The sequence below is a fragment of the Tachyglossus aculeatus genome, chromosome X4, assembly GCF_015852505.1.
Source record: "Tachyglossus aculeatus isolate mTacAcu1 chromosome X4, mTacAcu1.pri, whole genome shotgun sequence".
NCBI classification, from domain to species: Eukaryota; Metazoa; Chordata; class Mammalia; order Monotremata; family Tachyglossidae; genus Tachyglossus; species Tachyglossus aculeatus.
Window position 1 is genome coordinate 25,166,171 of NC_052098.1, and position 27,985 is coordinate 25,194,155.

The following is a 27,985-nucleotide window of genomic DNA, read 5'->3' on the forward strand; positions in this document are numbered from 1 at the left end:
AAAAGATAGTTCTGCAACTATACGAAGCCAGGAAACACCCACACCTGGAATACTACATGCAGTTTGGGTCACCATAGTTGAGGAAGGATGCAATTGAGCTGGAGAAGATACAGAGAAGGTTAATCAGGTGATCAGGGGGATGGAGAAACTTTCATATAAAGATAGACTATTGAAAAGATGATAACAATAATAATAGTGTTCATTAATCACTTTCTATATACTAAGCACTGGGGTAGATGCAAGACAATCCCATCAGAGTGTTTACCCACATGTGGCTCATAGACTAACGGGGAGAGAGAACAAGCATTTAACTCCCATTTTCCTGATGAGGAAACTGAGGTACGGAGAAGTTAAGTAACTTGCCCAGGGTCAAACGACAGGAAAGTGGCTGAGCAAGGCTTTAGACCCCAGGTCTCCTAACTCCCAGTCTTGTTCTCTTTCCACTAGGCAGTTAGGACTCCAGTCTAGAAAAATGTAGGCTGAAAGTGGACATGATTGGAGCTTATAAAAATCCTTAAAAGCATTAAAGGTGTGGTAGGGTGAGCAGAGAACACAGTCCCCCGAGACTGGAAGCTCGTTGTGGGCAGAGACTGTGTCTGTATATTGGTATACTGTACTCTCCCAAGCACTTAGTACAGTGCTCTGCACACAGTAAACACTCGATAAGTATGACTGACTGACAGAATTGTCGTGTGCTCGAAGGCAGAGGGATCAAACCATGGAAACAGAGTATACAGAATTCCTTATACTATACAGGCTAATAATAGCAGTAGGTTCATGGGGGGGGGGGGTGTATAAATTAATAATAATGATGGCATTTATTAAGCGCTTACTATGTGAAAAGCCCAACTGGTCACTAGAGAGAAAGTGAGGGATGTAGAGAAAATGTTAGGGAGGGTGAAAGTTACATCCCTAATCATTAGGATGTCCAGAAAGGCAACCATTAAGTCATTCCTCTAAGCATTCTGCAGTCACTGTTGGAGACACAACACTGGGATGATTGGTCCATGGGTTAGTCCTGTAATGCTAGTCCTTGGGTTTTTCTATGTAGTTTCGTTCAAAGAGCTCAAAACGTTTGGGTAAACTGTGTTCAAGCTGATATCTTGTATCTACTCCAGCATTTCGCACAGTGCTTGCACATATTCTAATAAATGCTTAATAAACACTGACAATAAATAACCAGAGAGTCAAATACCATGGAAAAAAGACTAGACTGTAAATTCCTTGCAGGCAAGGATTGTGACTACTTACTCTATTGTACTCTTCCAAGCACAAAGTGCTCAATAAATATTACTGATGATTATGATGATGATGATGATGAAGAGGGAGAAACTAAAATCTTGACCTAATGAAATTCAGCCAATCTATTTAATTGATATTTCTGTACTTTCTTCCAAGTATCTTCTTGGAAGGAAAAAAAGTTAAAATTTGAAAATTTTCCACCGATTTTCAAAGTAGCATTTTTCATCTTTCTAATACTTACTTTAACCCCCTTCTAGACTGTGAGCCCACTGTTGGGTAGGGACCGTCTCTATATGTTGCCAACTTGTACTTCCCAAGCGCTTAGTACAGTGCTCTGCACACAGTAAGCGCTCAATAAATACGATTGATTGATTGATCTTACGTCCATGTGAAGTTATGAATAAGTGTATGAATTTGTAGCTCCTTGACTAGAGACAACTACAAATAATGTCAATCTCAAATTTCTCAATAAACAAAGCAACTTGAGATCTGTTCTAGATATTGGCCTTTGAAATGTGAAGCTTCAAAACAATGGCCCAGGGACCAAATCATCATATGCATTATTAATCAAGAGTACTTTCTTGAGTACTCTTGATAATGTGTATGTAGGCTATGATTTGACAATGGCATATGCAAAAGTATTGACGGTAACTCCACTAACCAGTTTCCAAATTATTTCTCAATGGTATTTATTGAGTCCTTACTGTATGCAGAGCTCTGCAATAAGCACTTGAAAGAGTACAATACAATAGAGGAGTTAGCAGATATGATCCATGCCTTCAAGGATCTTACAATCTAGTGGAGGAGTCTAGTGGAAATCTAAAGTCTGTTTCCAATAGTGCTTCCTTTAATAAAATGTGAAATTCAATAACCCTTGTATTTCAAGGTGCATAGAGCAACTTTGCTCCCAGCAAACAGATGAATGTGTTCCCACCCTATCATACGCATCCTATTCATTTCTCTTCAAATAAAGGAACAATCTGTCATCGGCACCTACAAGCAAAAAGTAAAAGGAAGAAATGTTTTAAATCCAACCAATATAATTTCAAGCACTTTAACACGATTAAATAATTTAGAATTCTAAATAGTTTGTTTGTACTTTCCATGCAGTATGTAGATTCACCATTAAATTCCATTTGGGATACTTTGACATCTGTTTTCAGTGCATTACAATGAAATCTGGGGACTTGATACATACATTTGCTGTAATAAAACTGCCACTAATCAGTGTTTTCCAAAATATTGCCCATAACTATTACTATTCAGTAGTCTCATTTGCATGATCTAATATTGTTGCCACATCATGTTGCCTGCCTGTGTGTTAACTGGTTTCAGGAATAAGGGTCTAAACTGGTCCCAAACTACTCAGAAAACCCACCATTTTCATGAGATCCCACCCGAGATAAACATGCAGTTTATCCCAGTTTAAATCATTTCTTTAACTAATTTTTATATGGAATTATTTTGTGGAATTCCATGATATCAAGGTATTTCACATAAACAAGAAGGAGGAAATTAAGCCTCACACCACCAACCTGAATAGTCTAATGATTGATGAGATATTTGAATACAAATTTAGCTGTTAATAGCCTCATCATCTGATTTGCACTAATGTTGCATTAATCGTTGTGTCTACTCTTTGTTTACTTTAAATCTAGCTTAACTAAAACCTAGTATTTAGTGATAGTCAAAACTCATGGTGTACATTCCCTTTCTCCTACTATAGTTTCCTAACTTCATCTCCACTGTTAGACTATTGTCATTCCTTTCTAATAATTTAACATAATTTCACTTATCCTACCATGGTCCTAACCTGAAATGTGGTTTTCAATACACATGGCTTCTTATTACATAAACACTGGGGACAAAAAGCAGATTAATTGAAGGCCTTAATAGTGGGTTTGTTAGTGCAAAGAAGTCATTCCAAATGTTCCAAAAAGGATTAATACAGTATAACAAGTCTATTTAATTACTGAAAGGCCAGTGATCCTCATATTACTCTAAGCAGCTTTTCCATTATTTGAAGTCTGTAAACAGAACAAAAATTGTTACATGTTAACTGTAAATCATTTCATGAAATATTCAAATTTTACCACCTACAAATTTCAAGGGATGTGCAGGCAGCTATGGGAAACTGCACAGAAATGATAAAATTTAGCAAGTGCACACATGTTAAGCCCTTATGGGGATTATGCAAACTTTCTAAAACATGCATTTAAGCAAACATTTCCAGGTACATTAGGGAAAGCAAAAAATGAATCATTTTTGTCCTCAGGGGCAATAGAGTATTCATATCATTCTGGGGGTTCTGGTTGCCTTTTCAGATTATATCAAGTAATTACCTTAAATTCTAAAACTTCCTAAAATGTTCATCAGTGCACAAATCATTGAAATCTACAAAGTCTAGATAGCTCTGTGTATTAGTGAAGATAGGACTCATTAGTTCAACTCTGAAGATGTTAAAAAGATATAAATTACTTAAAAATGTGTGGCCTTGCACCTAGACTACTTGATTTTCAAATTGGACTTTCCGCACACCCTAGTTATTATTTAACTAATAAGCAAACAATAAAATAACTTTTAATGTTTACTCTCGACTAACACTAAACTACATTGCCACGGTACTTGGATCCAATTTGAAATAGAAAGGTTATTTATTCATCTTTCCACTTTTTATGTGAACATATTGAAATTAAAGGAAACTTTTTAATTGCAAAAAAAATATTAACTTTTCCTACAGTGCTCTAATACTTTGCAAAGTCTAAAGTATTTTTTAAAAGTAAAGGAAGTTTAAGCATTTAATTTAAGCAACGATTTAAGCAACGGACGGGAAGGTGAATGTTAGAATAAGATTAAAACATCTTAAGTTACTAATTAAATCTTTTGAAAGGTTTCTGCACAACTGAAGGTCATTTACAAAAAAAAAAATGAAAGCCTCAGGATTAAGCGCATCTAAAAATGAGCAGTCTACTCTTGCTTTACAAGAATGACCCATCCACATGTTCCTGTAATGTCTGATTCATCACAGATTTAGCCCATGAAATTAGATAGTAAGCCTTTTGATGACAGGCACAAGATCTAGTCTTCTATTTTCCACCGCCTACAGTACAACGTTCCGCAAACAGTGACCTCTCAAACACTGTGGAAAAAAAGAAAGAAAAATGTTTCTTGCATTTTTTGTTAAAAGTGTGAGTGTTTTCTAAGTGTGAAAATTAGTACTAATTTCTAGGATGACACCATTTATTCCACCTTAGTTAAGGACACCTTTTCACTAAAACAATATTTGTCTTCCCCATCCGGTCGGGGCAAATATTATTATGTGAAAAACGTTTCTGCTCTATGAAATAATTTTTCAAAATGTGTTGGGCAATTTTTTATTTACCCAATTATTAGAAAAGAATGCATCAACACGTTTGCATGTTAAAATACAAGGTGACCCTCAGATCACGGGTTCATGTAACAGTCCCATCACCAACATGAAACTGTTTATTTACACACTCCTGTTAGCTATGTTTTTAATATAGCCATCTTAATTTCATTCAGGGGCTAATTATCCAGGTCCCTTGTTTCTACTTTTTTCTCTCCTGCTACCCAATTTATGATAAGCACCTTGTAAGCACCTTTCCCAGAGGGAGTTCAGGGACAGAGAGAGATGAGATGAGATTCAAGTTGGACCATTCTGCCAATGGTCAGGTGATCGGGCAAAACTTTTGGTGGAGAAGAAAGCCTTAATAATAGATTAATAAAATGGTGTGGGGTTATTTGTAGATTTCAATTACACATGCTTTACTTATTCCTCTTACTACAAATCATTCAGAATTGACTATATTACTGTACTTCATTCCATAAATCCCCAGTGCACTCTCATCGGAAGGAAAGGTGGGCATTACTCTCTACAGTGTACAGACCTAAAAAAAAACAGCAGGTTGAAGATAGTCAGGAAAATCCACTATTTCTAAATTGTTGTCAGAGCTCTCTATTCATTTTCAATACAATGTCTCCAACAGTTCTCAAAATACTCATTTTTTTATAAGCACATATACATATAATATAATACACATCTATATCAATATACATGTTAATTTAAAATTCCTTCTCTCCATGATTTAAGAATAGAGTGGAATTGCTTGGATTTTCACTTTTTTACATGAAAAATATCTAAAGCATATAGCCTCACAACTTCAGAAGGGTAAAAAAATTACATTTGTTGATAGTAAGTTCTGATATTTTTAGTGTAAATTTAGTACACAATTTCAGTTTTAAATTTCAAGGCCAATACAAATACAAATTTATGTCCCATACGAGCAGTTCCTTAGGCAACTCATTTATTGTATTTGTTCAGTAGTGGATCCCTGCTTTTGTGACATTCAGCAAATCACAGATGTCTCTTCAAATCAATATAATATTTACCTCAATCAATAATGGGTGTATGATTAAAAACACAGAACAGTAAAACAATTCAGAAGCGAACTGGCCACTACAGTTTATTCCCGATTTCTTTTTGTATTCTGAAGATTTCACCTACTGTATGTTTATAATATGAAACTTTATGTCCAGTCTTTTTTTGGACTTAAACCTACTTAATCTAGTGTCCAAATAAAGTTAGATTTCAGCCTATACTGGGAATCCCTAATTGAGCAACACATAAGTGTAAAAAACAAATGTGACAAATTGGGCATCCTACAAAAGTAAAATAGAAAGAGAGTATCAAGAGAATCAGCATCTTTCTAAAGCCACAGAAACCTTCTCCCCACCTTTTGTACCAAAAAAAGGCTGCCAATTTGTCCCCATCACTGTCGGCAAACAAAAGCAAGCCACTACTACAGCCAAACCATGTCAAACAGAAGACACAACTACTCCAGAGGGACGCCTTGAATCCACTGGGGTGTAAAGTCAGGGTTGGGGCCTTTTTGTCAGCTATTACCATAAAAGAATAAGAGGGAACAGTGACACTACTAAACAATGAAAAGGTCAAATGGCTTGCAGCCATTTCGTGACCCAGACAAGTCAAGGTCAAGGGATTCAGGTAGCAACTTAGCCTGAGCATAAGTTACAGCACAAATGAATTGTTTTAACACATCAGCTTTGGTCAATTAAACTGAACAAGACATGTTGCATCACGTAGCAGGGTTCCTGACACCAAGGCCAGAAGCTGCGACAGACCTCGTAAAACAAGGCTTTTTAACATGGCATAGCAAATTTAAGGTAATCCATCCAGAAACTACAGATGTCAGAATAATAAAATCCAAGTTGTCCTATGGAGGAACTACTTTCACACTTTTGATTCACTAGATTCCTTGGTTAATTTGTCTCCTCATCCCCACACTTAAGCTATCACAATTGACATAAATGACAATCTTATGCATATAGAGCTATGTTCTTTTACCAATTGCTGTTTCTTAATGTCTGCTTTTAACACATTCTCATTAAAAATTTCACAATTTCCAGACAAAGGGACGCTTAGCACTACAAAAATTTCTTCTTTGCATCTGTCCTATGCAGTTTATAAGTCAAATCTGTATTGAATCCACCATTCTCCAAGTAGCAGGTTATTTCCAGAATATCTCACACTTGTTGACTGCCAATAATCAATTTAAATCCACTTGACAGAGTAAGAATTAACTGGAATGCAAACATTGCAATTAAATGGAATTTTTAAAACAGATATTTGGTATTAAATAATTTTCCCTCATTCTATTTTTCATGTGTAAATCAATTTCCTCAATACTAAATGGTGCTTCATCAAAAACTTACAATGTACTCTGAACTAAAGATGGAGTTCTCTAAACACTCAACATCTAGGCAATATTCAACAAATGTCCTCAAACATCACCACATATCTCCAAGTGTACAATCATGATTCCCACTTCTTTAATTTGGTTGTGATTTGATGTTGCTTACGATCACTGCACAGGGATCTGTGGGCGTATTATATATTTCCTGCACAAATATTCCTAAATTTTCATTTTCTTAGTTTTACTGTTTCCTTAGATTGTGACCCTTGTGCCTTCAATACAATTCCAAGATTTTTCTACCTTTGGCCAAATAATTAATCGCTTTTAATTCCAATTCATTTGTGCGGGGGGTGGGGGGGGGGGAGGGGGGCAAAAATCTCCAAACCATTAAAATACAATATAGGGATATATCCTGTTATTTTCAGGCTAATACTGCTAATCAATCACATAGGCTCCCTTCGACTACATTCACCTTTCTAATCCAAATCCAAGTGTGGTTGAACTAAGTGTATCATACTCAGTAATTAAGGTTCAAGAACACAAAGAGTGTTTAAAAAAAAACCCCTACCATCTTGCAACACAAAAGATAATTTGATTCTTTGGACACCTTCATGTGTTGAGATGCCAGGCACCGTAACTTACCAGAATTTATATAACTGCTGGTCCTTGAGCTTTCTAAAGTTATTCCCCTGTTTGAGACTTCTAATGTTACTCCCCTGCCACAGGATGGGGAAAAAAGGGAAAGCTTTAATTACTTAAATGTTTTAATCATGTTGTCTATACCTTTATTCTGCTTTAGAATTCATTCTGTAAAATAATCTCCCCATAAATTTAAAAGTTTAACTCTAGGAATTTCAAATTGTGATGTATATTTCCATTTACCTTTAGAAGTATCTTCATTGTTATTCCAAAAATTATATTGGAAGTTTCAAGAAACTAGATTGAGACAAAGTCAAGAAACACCTTTAAAATGTTAAGACTCTGTCTTATTTCACACATCACTTTAACATAACTTCCTATCCTCCTATTTTTATGTTTTTGTAAATCATCATTTTCCATATCCACTATTAGCAATGGAAACTACTAAAATTTCAGAAACTACATTGTTCTTCTTAATTTCTAATTCCAAGGGATTCCTATACCTCTCTCCCAGTGAGCTACTTTCAAACGACAGCTTCAAAAAGCCAATTCCACCTAAGTAAATAGAAGTGGCCCAAGAGTGTGTGAAGGCAAAAATTGTCATCTGATTTTAATGAAAACTACATTGTGCAACTTGCTGTTTAGGGCTGAACCTAACAGGGAACTGAAAATGCATATTAAAAAACTTATCTAAAATATAGATTTAATAATTATAAAAACATGAATCCTCAATATATACGACATGCAAATTTGAGGGAATATAGGAGAGGTAAAACACAGGTTTCCTCAAAACATGGTCCTCGAGAAATTTTGTTGGTCTAAAGTCTTAGCCTTGGTATCAGGAATCATGCTATATGATGCAATATGTCTTGTTTAGTTTAAATGACCAAAGCGGATGTGTTCAAACAATTCATTGGTGTTGGAACTTACACCAAAGCAAAATAGATACCTGAAACCTTTGCCAGTGATTTGTAATGAAATTGCTCCAAATCATTTAATCATTGCCAAACAACTGTTTGGTACAATTCTTCTTTTTTTATTTTAATAGCTGAAAAAATCTTGATCTTAAATTTGAAGGAGAAAAAACGCTGCAAGCGTATTACTGCACTGCATGGGAGTGTGTGTGAGGTGTATAAATGAATACAAGTTGTTATCCCAAATAAAACCCTAGGAAAAAGTACTTTAAAACACTGAACATATCAAAAGTTTGTGAAATTATAAATAGGCCTGGGTTCCCCGAAAATTCGTAAATTTCCTATAACTTTAAGAATGAAATATAATGGCTTTATCAGTAAGTCCAACTTCTTCAGAACCAGTAGGAAACTATTACAAAAACATACACTTCTACCAAATTGGCCATTTTCCCTAACAATGCCCATTATTTCTGCTCCTTCACATGTTTCCACATTCCGGATAGAGAGCACAGTGCATTACCGCATTATATTTGTAAATTTAAACATGCAGACTCTAAATGTATATTTAAATTTCAGCAATATATCTTGTCATTTTGTTTCAGCACTGCAAAAAGCATGTTTTTGCTTCGTTTCTTGTGTTAGCAAGTAGACTATTACATATTTTCAAAATATTTAAAACCACAATTGACGTAACAGATGAGCCCTTTTGCTTCTCCCACTCTCCTTTAGAAGAGTGATGTCATATTAATACCAATTTTAGAGCTCGCTTGGCCATATCAATGCACAGATGCCAAGCTTTCCCAGCTAGCATCCGGGTGCAAATAGTTTCACTCTAGAACTGTCTGGTGAATCTATTTTGTGTCTGGGACACCACTGAGTGAAAAGGACTCACCCCTGGGCCCCTAGACATTGTTTCCTTCTTATCGGTGAGGAAATTGCTAAATATCTTATCTTTAATTATACGTTCCCCATGAAGGTCCCATTAAATCCCTGAGCAAGGCATGCCAATAAGAGCACAGATTTATCTTGAAAATCAGAAGCTAGAGTGCAAACAAATGTATACTACGGTGCAATGAGTTCAGCTGAGGACAGTCGTTAAGTGGAAACAGAGAACAATATTCATCTAACCCAATTTATTTTCCTGCTGCACACATTCTGAATGCATTCACTTCAATAATTTCCAGTTCACAGATACAAACTATCATGGGCTAGCTGCCTCATTTGCACCAACTCTAAAGAGCATTTTTTTCTTTTTAAGGAATCTCAGTGAGGAATTTCTCCAAAATAGCTTTCTATTAAAGGGTTTAAAAATAAGGATCACGTGACTCATATACCTAATAAAAACCTAAATTTGTCTCAAAAATTTAAAAAATAAAAAAATCAAAGAAAAAAGCTTATCACCGACTCACAAATGCTAATTTGACCATGTCATTTGTTAAGAGAACAACTTGCCCAGAAAAGAAGTCACACACTTTATAATCTAGCAAAATGCACTAATTATGCAAAGAATTAACATTAAAAAATAAAGTTCACCATTCAATGATCTGGTCACATCCGTTTCATGAAGGAAACTTCAATTTAAAAATCAGATGCATTATTCTGAAAGACTTTTGTTGTTTATTCAAATTTGTAAAAACATGATTACTAAAAGTGCAAAGAACCTTACAAAAATCGATTAACCCTTAGTTTAAACTGTAGCCTGTCTCAAAGTAGCCTGCATAGGCAATGGTTGTTAGCTCTTTAAATCTGTATGCTTCCTACAGCGGTGTGAAAGATGAATTTTTGGTCATCTCTCCCCTACTTAATAGAAAGCCCACCGCCTGGCCGCTCTCCCTTCCTTTTTTTTAACCCCCCTCCCCATCAGACAGGACACAGTCTGGCAATTCAGGGACTCACGTAGGCCAGACTTCCTTCTGTGCAACCCTTTGGGTAGAACTGCTAATCCTTCTTATTAATTAATGAGATAATGGTGGTTAACCAGAAAGCAATATTAATGCTATCTAGGAAACTTCAACAGGAATGATTTAGCCTTTTAGTTGGTTTGCTTTATAATAGAATTATAGAGCTGGGAATTTAGTAGCATTCTGATGTAGAACTGAGAAATCCAGAAATTACTAACTTCCGTCGAGCCAAAATGTTATAGATCTAGGATTGTAGACATTTACATTATGGAAATAATTCCATATGTATATTTTGCTTATACATATATATAAAATGCTTATTGTATTATAAAAACTACAAGCTTGAAAATAAAGCGAGTTGTCAAGCATAAGCAATACACTCTGCTGTGATAAAAATACAAAAAGGGTTACTAATGAATACTGCATGTCCTATCACTTCAGTCTATTAATATACCACAACATTTCTCAAGGTACCCCGCTCTTCTACAGTAGTAATTCAAGGTCTGCTTTTTATTTCTAGGAAAACAACAGGAAAGATAATACGGGAGAGAAATACTCAGTAGGTGAAAATTGCTGAAAAATTCTACTGTACTTTAACAAATAAGAGACGAGTTTTACTACAGTTTTTTTTCAATTTGTTGCGGTGTAAAATAAATCTATAAAAAGAAGGGATGTGTTTCATTTAAGGTTTTCTGCAGCAAACAAGTACAGCAGTTTTCATTCAGTGATTGTCAAAAACTTTCCAATGTGCCCACTGCAATGCGGATGCCAACCAACGAATCAAAGGCATTCAGCAACTAGACAAAGAGGGTCTGATGCCAACCTCGGTGCCACTGGCAACCATTATTGGCATCAAGCACATTGTCTGCCTTTTTTTTTCCCCTCTTCTGGCACTTGACAAACAAAATGGCGGTTCTTGTAGAAACGGAACACAGCATAAGCGTAGCACTCAGAATCAACTTATATATACAGTTCCTCCCAGATGATAAATGCTATTAGTGAAAAAAATACTGTTTTCTCAACAGCTGTATTCATCATAACTGCTTGCTAATCTAATGAGAAGCTACAACTGAATAAATTGCAATAAATGAAGACAGAGACAAGTGGAAGAATCCCAAAGAGATTTTCTTAAAATAAAATACAGTCTTGTGATCTTTTGACGTTAAATTACTTAATGACCTAGGTGTTTAAAAAATAATAAAACTTCACAGTTTCTTTCTCCAAACTGTGCTACTGACAGCTGGAGGACCACAGTTTATGTTAAATTATTTCTAACTTTTCTGTATGCTGGAAAAGAAGATGCTCTTAGCATGAAACGTGAAGCGCAGAGCTGAACCGAATGAGAAAAGGAAATCCATAAGGAGTTGGTCAACAATGAAGCTTTATTAGAAGCTGGTCTTTATTTCTTCCTCCTGAAGAGATGCAATATGTGATCATCTATAAATAACCAAAAGGACTATTGACATTTCTAGATCTGGAAATTGTCAATATATTGTAATATTACTCCACACTGCAATGCGGATGCCAACTAACAAATCACAAGCATCCTAAGCTAAACAAAGAAGGTCTGATGCCAATCCTGGTGCCACTGGCAACCATCATTGGCACTCTATTCTTCCTCATGTTTTCTCCCAATCATTTAAAGTTGAAGAAAAAAATAATCATCTTCCTTTTCAATCCCAAACATTACATTTTTCATTTCTGAATTTTCTTTCATGTTTTCATTTGTGCTTCCCTATTTAATTGTTAAATAGTCTTTTCTGTATTTACAGAAAGAATAAGAAGTCTTTATGCGAGAGGTGTAGTACTTTGATTGGGTATAGGTTTAGCTTTTAAAACCTGGCTTCTTTAACCAGTTGCACTGCAAAATAACCTAATCAACCAATTCTTCAAGAGGAAAAAGATACAGATTTTTGAAAAAAGAAAAAACCCCAAAGTATTATGATCGGACTTTTTTTAAAGAACCAACAAATAGAAGAGTGATGCACTGGAATAGTAGTAAGAGATACAAACGATGCAGAGCATAAAATAATAAAAATATTCTCAGAATGGATGCTTTAAAAATAAGAAAATCAATTTATTCTTCTCAAGCACATTTACCTAGAAATGGCTTATTTAACATAGACAGTATCCGTGTATTTTCCATATAGTCAGTCTATCTCAAGTTCTAAAGCTGAATTCTTAGTGTCAGCTCAACCAATCAACGGAGCTGGCAGCCACCCCTCCTATCCCGCCCCCCCCATACATACATACACACACAAACACACACAGTCACACATGTGCACACACAAACATGTGCACGCACACACATTCTTCAAAGAACAGCCTTTTATTAACTTAAAAAGTGAGTGGCATTTAAGAGTGCGCATGTCCCTCTCTGTCCTAATTTTCAAAAACGTTCAACTTAACTTTCGGGGACATACCTACACCCAATCTAACAAACAAATGAGAAGCCAATATTATAAGTACTTCGATACTGTACGTTTGGAGGTTAGATGTCAATTTGAATATGATTTACATTTAAGATCTTTCATTCTTGAATCTAGGGTAAATATGGACCAATTTTGGACTTTTTTTTCTAAATTCATTCTTTGCAGGCTTTGAGACATTTTAAGTACCTAAATGTGGCGGATGCAATTCCCTGCTGAAAAATACTGAATACATACCAGCAATGAGAGAATCCTATGATAAATGTTTCTGAATTCATATTTAAGAAAACTGTATCATTTTCCAAAAAAATTGTATCCATCACAGTTCTGAAGCAAGGTGATAAATTAAAAATGCAAACACAATAACAAATGCAGAGATTCCAGAGCTTAAAATATCACACTGATATTTTATATCTGTTACTAATAAAACACATTTATATACCATATACCAGTTAAACATCAAAGTTTGAAAATGGGCATAAGATAGCCTGTTATATGGCTTTCTACAAGCCATTTTTGCGTACCACTAGGGCAAGTTATGAAATGGCCCACCATCTGTGGCAGATTTAACTTTAATCCACTTTGGATATGTTGTTAAAAAATAAATAATTTACTACTGTGGAAAAGTCACTAATGTGAGACTTCTAAATTCTAAAACAATTTCTAGAAGCCAGGGAGAACTATTACTATTAAGAGGAAATTGCGCATGAGGAGAATTGAGTCACATACACTTTTCATGAACTGAAAAAACAAAACAAAACCCAACTCTGGATAACTGGATAACTTAGCTATGAACACCTGCTTATGAATGAGTCACAGTACCAGTGCATCAAAATCGCTTTCTAATTTTTTTTTAATTAGGACTATATATTTTATCACAATACTTTTCCAAAAGTATCAGAAAACAGAACAATCAGTGTAGCTTATATTTGATTTTTGTTTGAGGAATTTCAAAACGTTCCCATGAATTTGCGCTGTAAAAATAAACCTTTCAAAGTTAAGGCTGATCTGGACATTCAGTCTAGTGGCAAAATTTAATAGCACGAATTATATGAAACAAATGGAGTGGTTGCTCAATCAAAACTGAGTGCTGATTGGTATACTGAGTATTCCATCAACACAGATAGCCAATATGTCTTTGAATACCAGGTCCTTTAAATAACAGAGAGCATCTTTAATTTCATTTTTCAAAGTTCTGAGGGACATGATCTGGAAAAATGTACTAAAGGGAGGAGGGTAATAGAAAAACTAAGAACTCATATTTCCAAATGCATATAAAAATGCACATATTTGTAGATATATATTAAGTTGGAAGAATGATTGCTATGATAAATTCATTTGATAAGATAAGCTAAAATGTCATATATGTAGTTACTGTTTTTTGAATAAGCACTATTTTTTCATGAAGTGATTCTTTCAAAGAAAACATACCTCTTTCCTAGGGTTTCTGAAGCACTTCTATTCATGCGTGTTATATCTATAGCTGTGTAGCTTGTACATGGCAGTGTTCCTCTGCGGGGATACCCGCATATGAATCTACAGTCATATACAAAAAATGTTGTGTTTGAGTCGGTGTATATATTTATTTCATGTATGTAAGGTATCTCTCTCTCTCACACACACACACACATATACACACACACACACATAACTATATATATCTCAGAGAATTGTTTTAAAATTGGGCTTTAAATAGATCCTTCAGAAACAGAAACAACAATCTGCTCCTACCTTGCTCCTGCACGTAGTATGCCAAAAACAAATCAAGCTCCTTAACTGATACTGTTATATGATGTGGCTGGACACAAAGTGCTGGATTTGTGCAATGTGGGGATTTCATGAGCCGTTCTCCATCCGTACTTTCCAAGGGGATGCCTTTGAAGAGGATCACCATGACTAGATCCAGACGCCAGACTTTGTCAGCCTGTCGCAGGCAGTCGATTCTCCTAATCTTACCCTTCTGGTCGGGATTGGATAATACACAGCATGGGTGCTTCTTCCCAGTCACGGTGAGCACAAAATCCTCCCGGTACTCTTGGCGGATATCTTTGCGCAGCTTGGCGAGGAGCCTGGATGCCCACTTCTGTTTGATTTCAGGCTTTTCACTAAGTAGCTCATCCTTGACTGCTCTTTCCTCATCCTTTGACATTCGCTTCTCGTGTTTTTTAAAGTACTTGCGTTTTCGAGCCTGCAGGTTGAACCAAGTGTAGGCGATTGCACGGACATGTGGAAGAAGTGCCTCGATGAATGGGTGAAATTCATCCTGTGGAAGAAGGAGGGGAGGGAAGAAGGAGAAAGCGCAAAGTCAGTTCCTCTCAAAAACTCAGAAAAATTAAGGCACAATTCTCACAAATACAAAATACAATATCACGTTAACTTCATTTGTGAAAGTCTGCATGATTTCCTTTTATTGTGTACAATTACTACACCAGCAGAACAAGAGAAAAAAGGATTCTGGACTGCCTATTTTGTCCACGTTAGCATTTCGGGACTTTTTTTTCTTCAAATGAGGGTGTCAGAGCCCGAATATCCCCTTCTTACTCTACCCAGTATCATGGCATACAGACTTCATCTTTCATTAACATAGGCATGATCGAGGTATTTCGCATCTAACATTTAAATTTTGGACGTATTAGTTGATAGGCAGTACCATTTTACAAAGCACAGTGAGATTTTTTAAAAAATTCTGAGCGGAGCTGTTCAGAAGGCAGGAGCGATGGCACAGTTCATTTCTCTTCTCTGTGGCACAGAAACACAAAGCATATACATGCTCAGTGTAGTGCCCCACAGTCCCCTCTTTTGGAGCATGCTCTCAGCAAGAGACCGCTGGTGGCACAAAGAGCATGCGCCATTAAACTTGATCCATTTTCTTATCAAACGTCCAACATTCCTACACTGAACAGCACCATTCCAGTAGTGGTAACTAGAGAAACCAGTATACAGTTAGGGAAAGGGGGCAAAAAACATCGCGTGCAGGGGTGTAAAGCACTGAACTGGTTTCCATACTTGGACCTCTACGTTGCTTTTCTTGAACTTTCCAACTTCATAAAATAAGAAGTTTATAACGCTGAGAACAGAAATTACATTAATGTTCTTCCGGCACCTTCACTAATGGGATCTGAAGCCCCACAGTGTCGGTTAATTTGTTAACTGATCACATGAGTGTAGCAATTATTCTAAACCCCTTAAAATTCAATCTGAAGTGGACAATGAAAAATGGCAACTTGGCACAAACTTTACATTCTTGGTGTTTCTACATGCTGTACCAGGGTGACATTAGAGGTATAGCACAGGCCAGATATTGCTTTTGTGAAATCTGTTCAATTCACTTTCTATACTTCAATGTGCATCTACACACACACGTGTTGGGAGGATCTTTATCCCTCCTAATCATATGGCTCACTTAAAAGTTCAGAAATTCTTTCTGCCTTTGCTGACTGCTTTAGATAGAGCTCATTCCCCCCCCCCCCCAACCAAGGATATTTTATGTTACTCCCAAATGTCGCCCGTTTTTTTCATTACTGGATGGACGCATGTTCACATGTCTATACCTATAACTCTCCAGAAAAAACTAAACTCTTCAAATTCTGTGAACTCACATTATATAAATAAAATAATCCAAGATTTACAGCAAAAGAGGAAATATCTCTTACCACTGCTTTATTTTTAAGCGTTTAAGCTATTAGTCACGTTGATTGTACTCTGTCACCAAAACCACAAAAGAACTTTCTCTAAGTGATCATATCCCAAGTTACAGTTTATAAATTAATGTTAGTTGCCCTGACAAATGTGGAATGAATTATGTGTAATCAGCAGACTGATTAATTCCATTAGGTAAAAAAAAGTACAACTAATGATCTCATAAAGGAGGAAATGTTCTTTACAATTCTATTCATCTTATCAATCGGCCTTTAAATAATATGTTATTATTAGAATGTTTAATTACTATTAAGTGTTTAAACGCTAGAAACCAATATGCAAAGAACATTTAATACTTTAATGTAAACTCCCCAAGCGCATATACACAAGATCAATACTGCAGCCGTTCAAAACATTTCACATAGTGCCTTAAAAATACCTTCAGCAGAAAAACAAACTGAATTCAAATTGTATAACAATATACGATGCAGATGACTACATTACAGCATGAAGCATAACAAAGTGCCACAGAGGAAATCATTAAACTGATCAGTAGTTTCCAGCAGAGATTTGAACAATTCGGTTACTATGCTTGTACATAAAACTAGGCCATGGAAAGAGTTAAACCACAATCTGTTCTTTGTGTGGGAAGGCAGCCCAGCTCTGAGTAACCACAATCCATGATAAGACCTCCCTATCTCCATACACTTTTGGATGCCATGCTTTTTGCTTTCTCTGTAAGTATAGAAAGTTTATTTTTTCGCTCTAAAATAAATGCACAATGAAACACTTCTAGAAAAAATTAGGACATACAATGTTTGTCAGAACTGAAGTTTCCCACAACATGTACAGTACCTGATTCATTTTTGCTCTGGATTTAGGGACTGCTTGCTTAAGATTTAGAAAATTTTTAGAGGTTGGTTTTTTTTTAAAAAAAAAGAAAACAAAACTTTGTCCCTAGAACAATGATTTTGTTACCCTCAAACTGCATTACCGTTTTAACAGGTATTAAACACGGCAGACACGCTAATGGGTAAACACTATATTTCATATTTCACTTTCTTTTAAAGACATCAGGTGCAGAACTGATTAAATTTATCTAGCTGTAAATACGTGAGCATTGAGATTCTTGAAAATTAAAATTTTCTTAGGTTTCAAATTTTAGAATTTTCCAATTCCCACTCATTGCAGGTCTTTTTGAAAACGCAAAACATTCACTTCTTAATTTGCTGACGTTTTTATTATCCTATCTAAATATTATGTGGTTGTAATGCTTACTCACTGATGAAAAATTCTGAGCGAAGAAAATCATGTACCTCCAAAATAGTGTTATCAAAAATCTGCGAGACTTTCATTGTCTACCTTCCTTTCAAATGAAACACTATTCAATAAGTACATAAAAATAATTCTGAAGGAAGACTGCTATTGATCATATTAAACACCATCTACAAAATGTGGTTGATTTGACATTTTCGGTGGCAGCTTTAAGTGGTTTTATATGACACCAATGGAGATCATAGTTGTTTCCACACACACGCACACATGCGCGTGCAAAAATACAAGATTAATGAACAGAAAGGTTTTCAAATGGCCCAATGGTAGAATATGTAATAATGTTTTGGACAAAAATGGAAATTGGACATACATATGCGTAGCCACTGGGAAATACAGCTTCCAAACCGAAACTATTCTATAGTACAGGTAGATAGCGTAATCTTCCTGGAAATTTTTTATAAAAATGCATTTACTTTTTCCCTGTTTGTCTTCTTCCACAATTTGATCAAAATATATTGTATGAATAAAATAAAGAAGACTCAAAACTGGCAGTTAAAAATGTAAAACCATGCAGTCTTGATCTCACTACTCTGTACTAATTTTATCTGCACTCTGAGACCATGGTATCTAGAAAGGTAAAAGAAAACTATTTTTTTTTAGGCTTCTAGGACCATTGCAGTATTTTAAAAATGAACACAAACTGATTCAAAAGAACCTCAAAACGCATAAAGGATAGCAATTGGATCCTACCAAGCCTGGTAAAAGAGTGATTATACTCATCATGACCCAAATAAGCAAATGTAAAACTGTATGTGACCTAAGTCTTTTTCCTTGCAAGTATCAGGAACTGATTCAGTAGCATTCCAACAGCTGAATATCAACTTCAACAACATGTTCATAGAATTCTGACTACATTCTAAAAACTGCATACCTTATTGCTTCAGAATGAGTTCCTACTTCACAAAGTTTTTAATCAATCAGATGTGCTACTGATTCATGCTTGCAAATCTTAGAAGAGCTTTCTAGTATTGGCATTCAGTACTTCCAACAAAGCATATAATGACTAATATCTAGTCACTGATAAAGATAGTCACTGACTAATTACCTTTTCTAAAATTGATTTTTGAGACAGCACCTTTAACTTGAGCCACAATTCATCAAGAAACACTCTAATCTTAAACATAAAGCTAAAATAAGTACGCTGCAATATGTTACATAAAATCTTCTTTAGAATGTTTTAAGTCCAGAAAAAAATGTTTACAGTATTAAAACAGGTGAAAGCAGGAATCTCTTTGTCAATCTACTATACATATATGTGCGTAGAGCATTTGCTGGTACCTATTATACACGCTGCAGTAGGACCATAAAGGGAGTGGGTCTGTATGCATATAGTATATATTTTTGTGGGGGCATATATAAGTGTATGTTTTACATATATACATGTACAGACACAAACTTATATGTATATGCACACACTTCCATATGGATACGTGTGTGTGTGTGTGTTGGCGGGGCAGTTTGTATGTACTCCGGGATAGCCGTTATGTACTGCTATTGCTGAATATGTGTTTCACCATAAAGCTACTGGTAATTTGGTAAAGATCTGGAGGAAATAAAGTCTATCTCCCAGTGAGGATTCTGAAAAGCAGGTGTTATGAATATAAGTGAGATATGGAAAGAATTCATTGCCCATTACTTTACAGGTAGGAGCAAATATGCACAACTTTAAAAGTCAAATGGTGCTTTATTTTGTATTATTTACTTGTTCATAAATCCTAACATGTCAAAAAGATCTAAAAGTATCATAAAAGTGGATCATAACAAAAGCAATGCCAAATCTTAGGACATACAGGTGTCTATTAACAGCTACAATGTTATTTACCGTGGCTAGGAATTTTCATTCACTTTCCACTATGCAAATAGCTCAGTTAATTTCTTTTCCACTGTTTCGCTAAAATTAAAGTTCACTATTACTTGCAGAAAATATCCATATCTAAGTCAATCACGCTCAAATGCCAAACAAAATATAAACAATAAAAAATGTGTCAGCCAAAAAGCTACAGGACTGTATCCAATCACTGAATAAGCCTTATCATTGTTTTCATCTTCATTCACAATTTATGAATGCCTCAGTCCTTTTGAATTACAATGGTTTCTAATTGTCAAACAATTGAAATCTTTATCATTTGTCCATTACACAAATGTATCATAATATTGGCTTTTTTTAATTTAAAAACATCCCAAAACTTGCTCGCACTTCCTTCACTATTTGTCTTCAATGTCAATGTGGTGGCAAGTGGTTATCAGTCATCAGTTTACCACACATCCTCCTAAAACAGACTTGAACTAAAGTGCTGAAAATGGTCCCACAGCTTTAGAGTTTTAATATGCTGCTTCTATAGGACGAAGATTTTTATTTACTTCTCAGTAGGGCAATAACAAATTCCCTGCAGCCTCCCAAGTAGCTTCTGTCCTGCCACTTTCCATATGACTTTGTGGCTTAAAATCATAGGGGGAAAAAGTGATTTAAATCCATACCATTCTTTTCGGTCTCTTTCCAGAAACCTAATTTTTGGATGGGGGCTGGGAGGGAGGGGAGCCAAATAAGAGCTAAAATGATTTCAAAAGAAACGACACATTACCTTATCCCCACATGTTACGCCCAGATATTCCCAAAACGTACAGCTCTCCATGAAATCCACAACAGTTTACTTTCTCAATAGTTACAGAAGCCCAGTAAATCCAATAATATTTGCAATTAGGTGTCTGATCACACAGACTTCATCTTTGCCTTAAAAAGTGTAGATTAGAGCAGGTATCGCAGTCAACAAAATAGAGAGAGCAACTGCTCCGGTACCTAGCTTCCAAGTCAGTTTGGTTATCCTTCTGCACATCATTTTTTAACAGGTTAAATAATAATTAAACATGTATTTACATTAGTAATGTTCATTTAAATAAAAAAACAACTCCTATCATCTCCTCTCACCACCCTATACTGCCAGAGACTAAGAGAAAGGAAGAGGGGAGTTCAAAGAAAGCCACGCAGGTCCCACATAAATGTGTTTCCAAAACTTTGTAGAGGAATTTTATCCTTCCCCCATGCCTCTCCCTTTCGCCCCCCTCCATCCGACACCTTAGCAAATTTTCAGGCGCGCTTTTCCAGCGCTGCACACACGTTCAATGGACAAGTGCACCTTTTCCAGACTTCAAGGTTGGTGAGTCCCTTCCCAAAAAAAGGATCTGCGTGATTTACAACCCAACCACCTTCCAGGCGCAGATGCATTCTCACCGGTGATAAACCGGCCTTCCCCTTCTTACACCCTCGCCCCCCAAACCGAAAATGACTTTCAACTAGGCCCTTCTTTAATTTCCTCTCCCACCCCGCATTCAAGGCAAATGATGAATAAAAGCCAATACCACCATGGGCCCCAGAGAGAGAAATCCAACTTAGATACCTACCTGAGTGAGACAGATGGGAGAGTACATCATGACTTCGCCTTAAAAACGCGCTTCCTGGAGATCCCAAAGAAAAGCCTCGAAAGGACTAATTTCATCTATTCATTTTCCAGTCATCTGAGACCCGAGGTGAGATCAATCGGGACGGGGCTCTGCCCTGGATCCCCGCAACTTCGCAACAAACCCAGTCCTCCTTAAATAGCCAAAGATTCAAGTTCACTCCGCGCGCTGGATTTCCCGGGGTGAAATCCAATCTACACTTTTAACCCTCTTGCCGTCGCGGCGCAGTAGCCGTGGTGGTGGTGGTGGTGGTGGTGGTTGCTGCTGTCGCGGCTGCGGCTCCTTCTGCTGCTCTTGGTTGTTTTTCAGCGGGGGTTTGGGGGGGGGTTTGTTTTTGTTTTGCTGTTGTTGGGGGGGGTGGGAAGGGGCTGTTTGATTGGGGGGGGAGGGAGGGATTGCTTTGGAAAAGGGGGGGAAAAAAGCTGTCACAAGGCTGATCAAGTTCAAGGTTACGGTCCGGAGCAATGCGGGGAGATCCTGCAGGGATCGGAGGCGAAACTTTGCAAGACTGTGTGCGTGTGTGTGCGATGGCGCGCGCGCTAAAGAGAGGGAAAGAAGGAGAATGTGTGAGTGTCTGCTTGCTCCCCAAGGGCGGCAAATGTTTCGCCCCGCGCGCTCTCCCCCGTCCGCTCCTCGCGGCCTTACTCTCTCCCGCTCCGACACTTTCTCCTCTCCCGGTGTCTTATGCGGGCAACCTTAAGGGGGCCGCTTCCTAAACGCCCACTGTAAGGGGAAGAAAAAAAAAAAAAAAAGATCTCCCGAATATCCAAAGGGGGTGGGGGGGGTGGGGGGGAGAAAAAAAATCTTTCTCTCCCGCTCTCTTCTAAATCCTCTATCTGTTCTGGGATTTTTTTTTTTTCGAGGCCAACTTGGAAGTTGAAAAATTCACCGGTTCCACCCTCCCGGCCCCCGCCGCAGCTCTCTCCAAATCAGACTTAAGGGCTGGTTTATTATTTAATTACACAATCATCGCTTCACTCCTCCTCCTCCTGCAAACGCACATTCCATTTCCCCCCAGCCCCTCCCTGTCCCCCGCCTCCCACCTTCTCCTCGCTGCCTTTCTTCTTCCTTATTTATTTGTTCATCACCTAATAGCGGAGCGGTAGGGACGTGGTTTTCCAAAGCAAACCTCTCGGCCCGATCCAGACCCCTGGTCCCTTTCCTATCTCCCCCCTCCTTTCCCTTTGGGGGGGGGGGGGACTTGGATCGCCCAGCGCTGATTATTTGTGCAGCGGAGAGATCAGAGTGGTAGAGGCGAAGAGCCTCCGGTCTCTGCCCCAGGAAACGGCGAATGGAAAATTCCCTTACACACAAGCACACGGGGGGCAGCGGCCGTCGGCACCCCGGGCTCGGTCGGGCCAGCGGACATGTACTAGAGGTAGGCTAGAGAGGGGAAGGCAGTGACCGGGGATTTTGGTGCAAACCGGGATGGGGGGGGGACGACTTTCAGGAAGCCACCGTGCAAATGTGCGGTCCGGATCACCCGAAGAACCACCACCGGGCTCACCGACTCGCCTCCCTCCCCCGGGGTGCCCGTTGCACGTGGCCCTCCTCCCTCTTTTCAGGCGGATGGTGCCAGGAGCCTCCGCCCCTTCCTTTTCCCCTCCCTTTCCCTTCCACCAACACACGGGCTCGCACCGAATCCCCACCCCACCGGCCATTCGGAGGCGACACACAAACACACAAACACACACACACACCAGGGTGCGAGTAGAGCTCGGCTTCCTCGCGGTGACCCGGCGCCCCAACGAGCGGGAGTCGGAATGAGCGAGCGCAGCCACTCTGCGTTCTTTCCCAGGGTCTGTTTCCAACCTTAGAAAATGGGCTGTGTTCTGTAGGAACTTGCTCGAGGGGTTTACAGAAGAGCCCCTCTCAAACCCCCCCCCATCCCATCTCACCTCCAAACATTTCCAAGTGATGGGGGCGGGGGGGCGAAAGGGGGCAAGTAGATGCTTGTACCTATTGATTTTATTTTGTTGGTATGTTTGGTTTTGTTCTCTGTCTCCCCCTTTTAGACTGTGAGCCCACTGTTGGGTAGGGACTGTCTCTATAGGTTGCCAATTGGTACTTCCCAAGCGCTTAGTACAGTGCTCTGCACATAGTAAGCGCTCACTAAATACGATTGATGATGATGATGAAGGGGGAGAGCGGTGCAGACAATAGTGGATAGGGACTGCCTCCATCCCATCAACTGTCCCTTGCTAGGGACAGTGAATGGGCTCTGGAAGGCCCCCTCATCCTGCCTTCTCCCTTTGCGGTGGGGAGTGTTCTTGGACAGGGACTGAGGAAGTCTTGTTTGAACTTCCTTCTTTCCTCTTTTAAATACTTTGAAACGATCTCTCCTTCTCCCCCCTCTCCACCTTCCTGAAGGAACCAGTGACTTTCCCTCCCCCCCCCCCCCCGCTTTTCCAAGTGGGAGTTGTTCAAATCCAACATTTCGCAACGGCACATCAAAAAAGTAGGCAGGTTCAAGTCAACCATGAAATGGTCACTTTTTAACCCCGTCCTGTCCTCATTAGGGAAACGCTCAAACACATCCCGTTTTCAAAGAGGGCCCTTAATGAGGGGATCTTGCCAAGTCTACCAGCTGCAATCCCCATAAATTGACGAGCCGGGGAGGGGGAAGGGGGGAGAGGCCCTCGAAAGACAGGTATGAGGATCCGGCGAGAACTCAGGCGAGTTAACCCTTCTAAAAAAACCCTGAGCCATACTGCTGGGTGTTTGCTGTACTTCCACTCTCTGCCAAATAAGTGTTTAAACAACGACTGATTTTCTTTGTTTTAAGGATAATAAAACGTGACGACTAAGTTGTCAGCCTCCCGATGCAAGGAGAGTTAACCGAAGTAAACACTCATTCTTCTTCTGTAATAAAAAGGCACCCCCCCCCCCCCACACACACACAATCTTTGCTTTACTACCTACCTTTCCCTTCTCAAAATTTTCCCTATTCCTCCTCCCACCCGCAGCCCTAGACCCTGCAAAAAGCTTCCTACCGTTCGCTTCCACTACCGGAGTTTCCCTTTGAATGAATGTTCAATTTAACTGGAGTTCATTTCCCATAAAAGCCTTTCCCCTTGGCACAAATGCACTGAAGTCCTTGAACACACCTCTTCGTGCGCTTGGGACCCGTACACGAAGCCTTACCGCCGCCGGTCTATTGTCAAATTGTTTCGAAACCACGTCGCCCATCCTCTCCCCCGGCCGTTCCTTTATTATTCCCCACCCCTCTCTGTCCTGTCCTCCTTTCTCCCTCTCGCTTGCAACCTCAAATCTTCGACCTGGTTCTTCTCTTTGAAGCGAAGGGCCTCTTCCTAAAAGTTCTCCAGGTTTTTCTATTAAGCTTTGCTCCCTGCCGTCCAAAGGTTGGGGGGGGGGGGTTCTCCTTTATCCCCAAAGATCTCATCCAAAAGTTTTTTTTAAAAGAAAAAGAAACCTGCAGCTATTCGGAACACCCTGCCGGAGTAACAAACTGCACCACCAGTAAATAGCAGCAGCAGCAGCAGCAGCAGCATGTGCAGGGACGGCGGTGGAGGCTGTAGCTCTGGTGCCGGGCCGCAGGTAAGGATTTGGTAGTCCCCCATCGCCCAGAATCGGACACCATTTGGGCCCCATCTGCCCACCTTTCACAACACAACCCTCTTAAAGTGTGTAGATCTTCCACGGGATCAAACCGGTGAGTTTTCCCCACTGTGGCTCATGGTTTTTTTTCCCTAAAGTGGGTTTCTAAACCAGGATGGAGGCAGGCGGGAGTTAATGAGCACGATGGGGTCCCCTGTGAGGTGGTTGCAGTGGTTAGGCGGCAGCAGTCCCGCTGGTTTGCCTCCGCTCCTCTTCCTGCCCTCAGACGCCCCGCACATGCATGGGCCCAGCCCTTCGGCTCGCTCACACCCCACCAGTAAAACCACTGCTTCTTGCTTAACCAGTGCCAGGCTCCCTCCAGGTGTTTCCAGGAATAGCAAATGTTCTCCAGGAATAACCAGAAAACCTCCTTGGAAAGGGGGGCTGGAGGGATGGGTTCTGGTACACCGCTTGACTTTACCATGCTCCAGTCTCAAAATCCAGCAATCTTTCCTAAAGATAACGGGGAGGGGGTGGGAGAAGGCGGCACATGATTGTTGTCGGGGCCCCCCCCCAAAAAAAAACCTGTAAAGATAACTATTTAAAACTCAGCATTGCGAGTAGTCCGAGGTTTTAGAAAACTCTCCCTCGCCCCTCCCCCGAATGGGTTAAAGTACAGTACCCCATGCAGGGCAGACACACTTTCCCCCACCAGAGAAACTGGTCGAAAGAACAAGAGTGGCAGTTATGGCAACGCCTGCATGCGCTAACATCTTCTGTCAACTCAGCAACCTTCGAGAGTCTTGAAAGTACTTACTGTGCTAAAACCTTCCCTCCTTCCAACCCAGCTATCATATATGTGGATAAACATACGTCTTTCCTAACCCTTGCATCAGGTTTTATTGCTTTTAAATCAGAGTATAGGTACCCTCGGATACCGGACTGAAATGAGCTCTAACAGTACCCGGGCCTTATTCTGGTCTTCAGGAGAGAAGACCGACTGTTCCCTCCTTCCAACCCAGTTATCATATATGTGGATAAACACATATCTTTTCTAACCCTTGCATCGGGTTTTATTGCTTTTAAATCAGAGTGTAGGTACCCTCGGATACCGGGCAGAAATGAGCTCTAACAGTAGCCGGGCCTTATTCTGGTCTTCAGGAGAGAAGGCAGACAAAGCTCAAACGTCCCTAAAGACTGATTAACTCCCCCCACGCACACACACACACACCCCCTCCCTTATTCTACCAAACCCACCTCCATTTCTCTGAAGAAACTGATGTCAGGAGATTGAAGATTTTAGATTTCATCCGTTTTAACCATTATCTCGGCCGTCCCATGTCCCCCCCACCGCGCCCCAGCCTTCCCTTGAACTTTCCTCCCATCGCCAACGTTAATATTGTTTAAATAAATACAAATAAGACACGCCTTCTTCTGACCCTACGAAACAGTCCGTAAAATTGCTCTGCTCTCCGGGAACTTGGGGAAAGCCAGGGAAGCCCCCACCGTGCCGTGGCCGGAGCCAGGACGACGGGTGTCCGCTTGGGAGACTTGAGGTTCCTCTCGAGTGAACCACATACCACAAACCGCGCACATGTGCACAGCCGCAAAATCACAATGTCATATCTACACAATGTGTGTGTGTGTCTCTCAAAACACAGCCGAGGTTGCTTCCACTGAAACTGCATCCACCCAGTCCATAACAAGCTGCTACATTTCCAGCAAACTCAGGAAAACTCACCCTTTTTCCCTCTCGAAGAATTCGTCTTACTGTCTTTTCTCTGCTACCCCTCCCCCTGCCCCGTATACACAGTGTTCACACCCAGCACTCGCAGCACCACCACCAAAGGTGAATAAAAATAATAAATATCACTGCAACTCCTTTCAGGGGACTTTTTCCCCCCCTAAAGACGGAGCTGTCTGAGGATTAAAAAAAAAAAACTCATCGTACTTTGTTAATAAGAATACTCGCTTCACATGAAATGCCAACACTCAAGTATTTGTAATTTATCCATATACATGTATATATTCTCACACACGTGTCCGAGTTGAAACGCTGAACACAGTGAAACGCCATCGATTTCAATGTGCTCTGAGTTTAGTTGGCTTCCTGGGGACAATTTAGAAATCAATATTCTGAAAATACGTGTTCGCTTGATTGCTGTGTTCACCATGCCACGTTTTACCTCTGGCTCAAATCAGACTTTACAGTGGTTTTATTCTAGTTCGAAACAAATGCATTCTTTTTTCTTTCAGTGCTGAAAGAAACAGATTCCGAAGTTATGCATCTTTACGACTACTACGGAGTAATTTCTAGAGAACTGGAGAATTTGTCCTATGACAACCTGATGGCAATTTTTAAAAGTCAAATTATATCTCCATTTTGTTTTCAGATTCAAACTGATTTTACTGTTCTTGATGTATCTTATAATATTTGTATATTTTGAAATAAATTGGACGTTTAGTCATTTCTTCTGGAAAAGTTGTAATGCAGGGCATTATATAATGAAAAATAATTCAAGGTAATTTTCTCCATTTCCTCCTAAATTCTGATTTAAACTAGCCATTTTACTGTGTCATTGGGCTTAAAAACACAGCATTAGCTGTAGATATTGGAATATTAACTACGCGATCTTGGTTCCCTAAAATCATGAGGAGTTACTCCTGAGTAACTGTTACATACACTTTATACATTCTTCTTTGCACAATGCAAAATATTTCTCTAAAATATAGGGTTTTCATTTTACTTAGAGGCACAGGCCTCAACTAAATATCAGGGCAATATAATTATGGTTTTCTACGAACTTATAAACTACCAAAAGAAAACTCGGTTGTTTATGACGTCACATCTCACGCTATAGCCATACCAATGCCTAATATTGACACTTTGGTCTCTTCATATGAATCTAATTAAAATGATTGTCTAAAACCACAAATAAATTTAATTTGAAAGTTAAAGCATGACAGTTCATTGATATTTAATAATGATCCTGCTTATGAATCTTTTTAAAATTAAACCCAACATTAACAACCTTTCCAATTCAGCACTTTCAGTCTGTCTCCCAGTATAATGCTATCTCAACCGTCAATTATAATTAGAGTTGTTTATATCTAACAGCACCTTCTGTATAACTATA

The 27,985-nt window shown here is 39.0% G+C and overlaps 1 protein-coding gene and 1 long non-coding RNA gene across 8 annotated transcripts in view; one reads left to right on the top strand and one right to left on the bottom strand.

The window, feature by feature from the left end:
- Nucleotides 1-21,622, bottom strand: part of NFIB (nuclear factor I B) — a 232,837-nt gene extending 211,215 nt beyond the window's left edge. For 2 of the 7 annotated variants that reach the window (XM_038769966.1, XM_038769973.1), the window contains exons 1-2: nt 20,417-20,533; nt 14,592-15,123 (exon numbers count right to left, since the gene is read on the bottom strand). In XM_038769966.1, the coding sequence (XP_038625894.1) occupies nt 14,592-15,123; nt 20,417-20,467 (583 nt within the window). In that variant the 5' untranslated portion in view covers nt 20,468-20,533. Of the gene's footprint in view, nt 1-14,591; nt 15,124-20,416; nt 20,536-21,233 lie in introns of those variants that run through there. The other 5 variants (XM_038769970.1, XM_038769967.1, XM_038769969.1 and 2 more) reach the window with 5 other exon arrangements.
- Nucleotides 21,623-24,307: 2,685 nt separating this feature from the next.
- LOC119948096 lies at nt 24,308-27,333 on the top strand. The gene is made up of 3 exons (XR_005456623.1): nt 24,308-24,616; nt 24,714-24,848; nt 27,105-27,333. It is a non-coding gene; the product is annotated as an uncharacterized LOC119948096 (long non-coding RNA).
- The last annotated feature ends 652 nt before the right edge of the window (nt 27,334-27,985 follow it).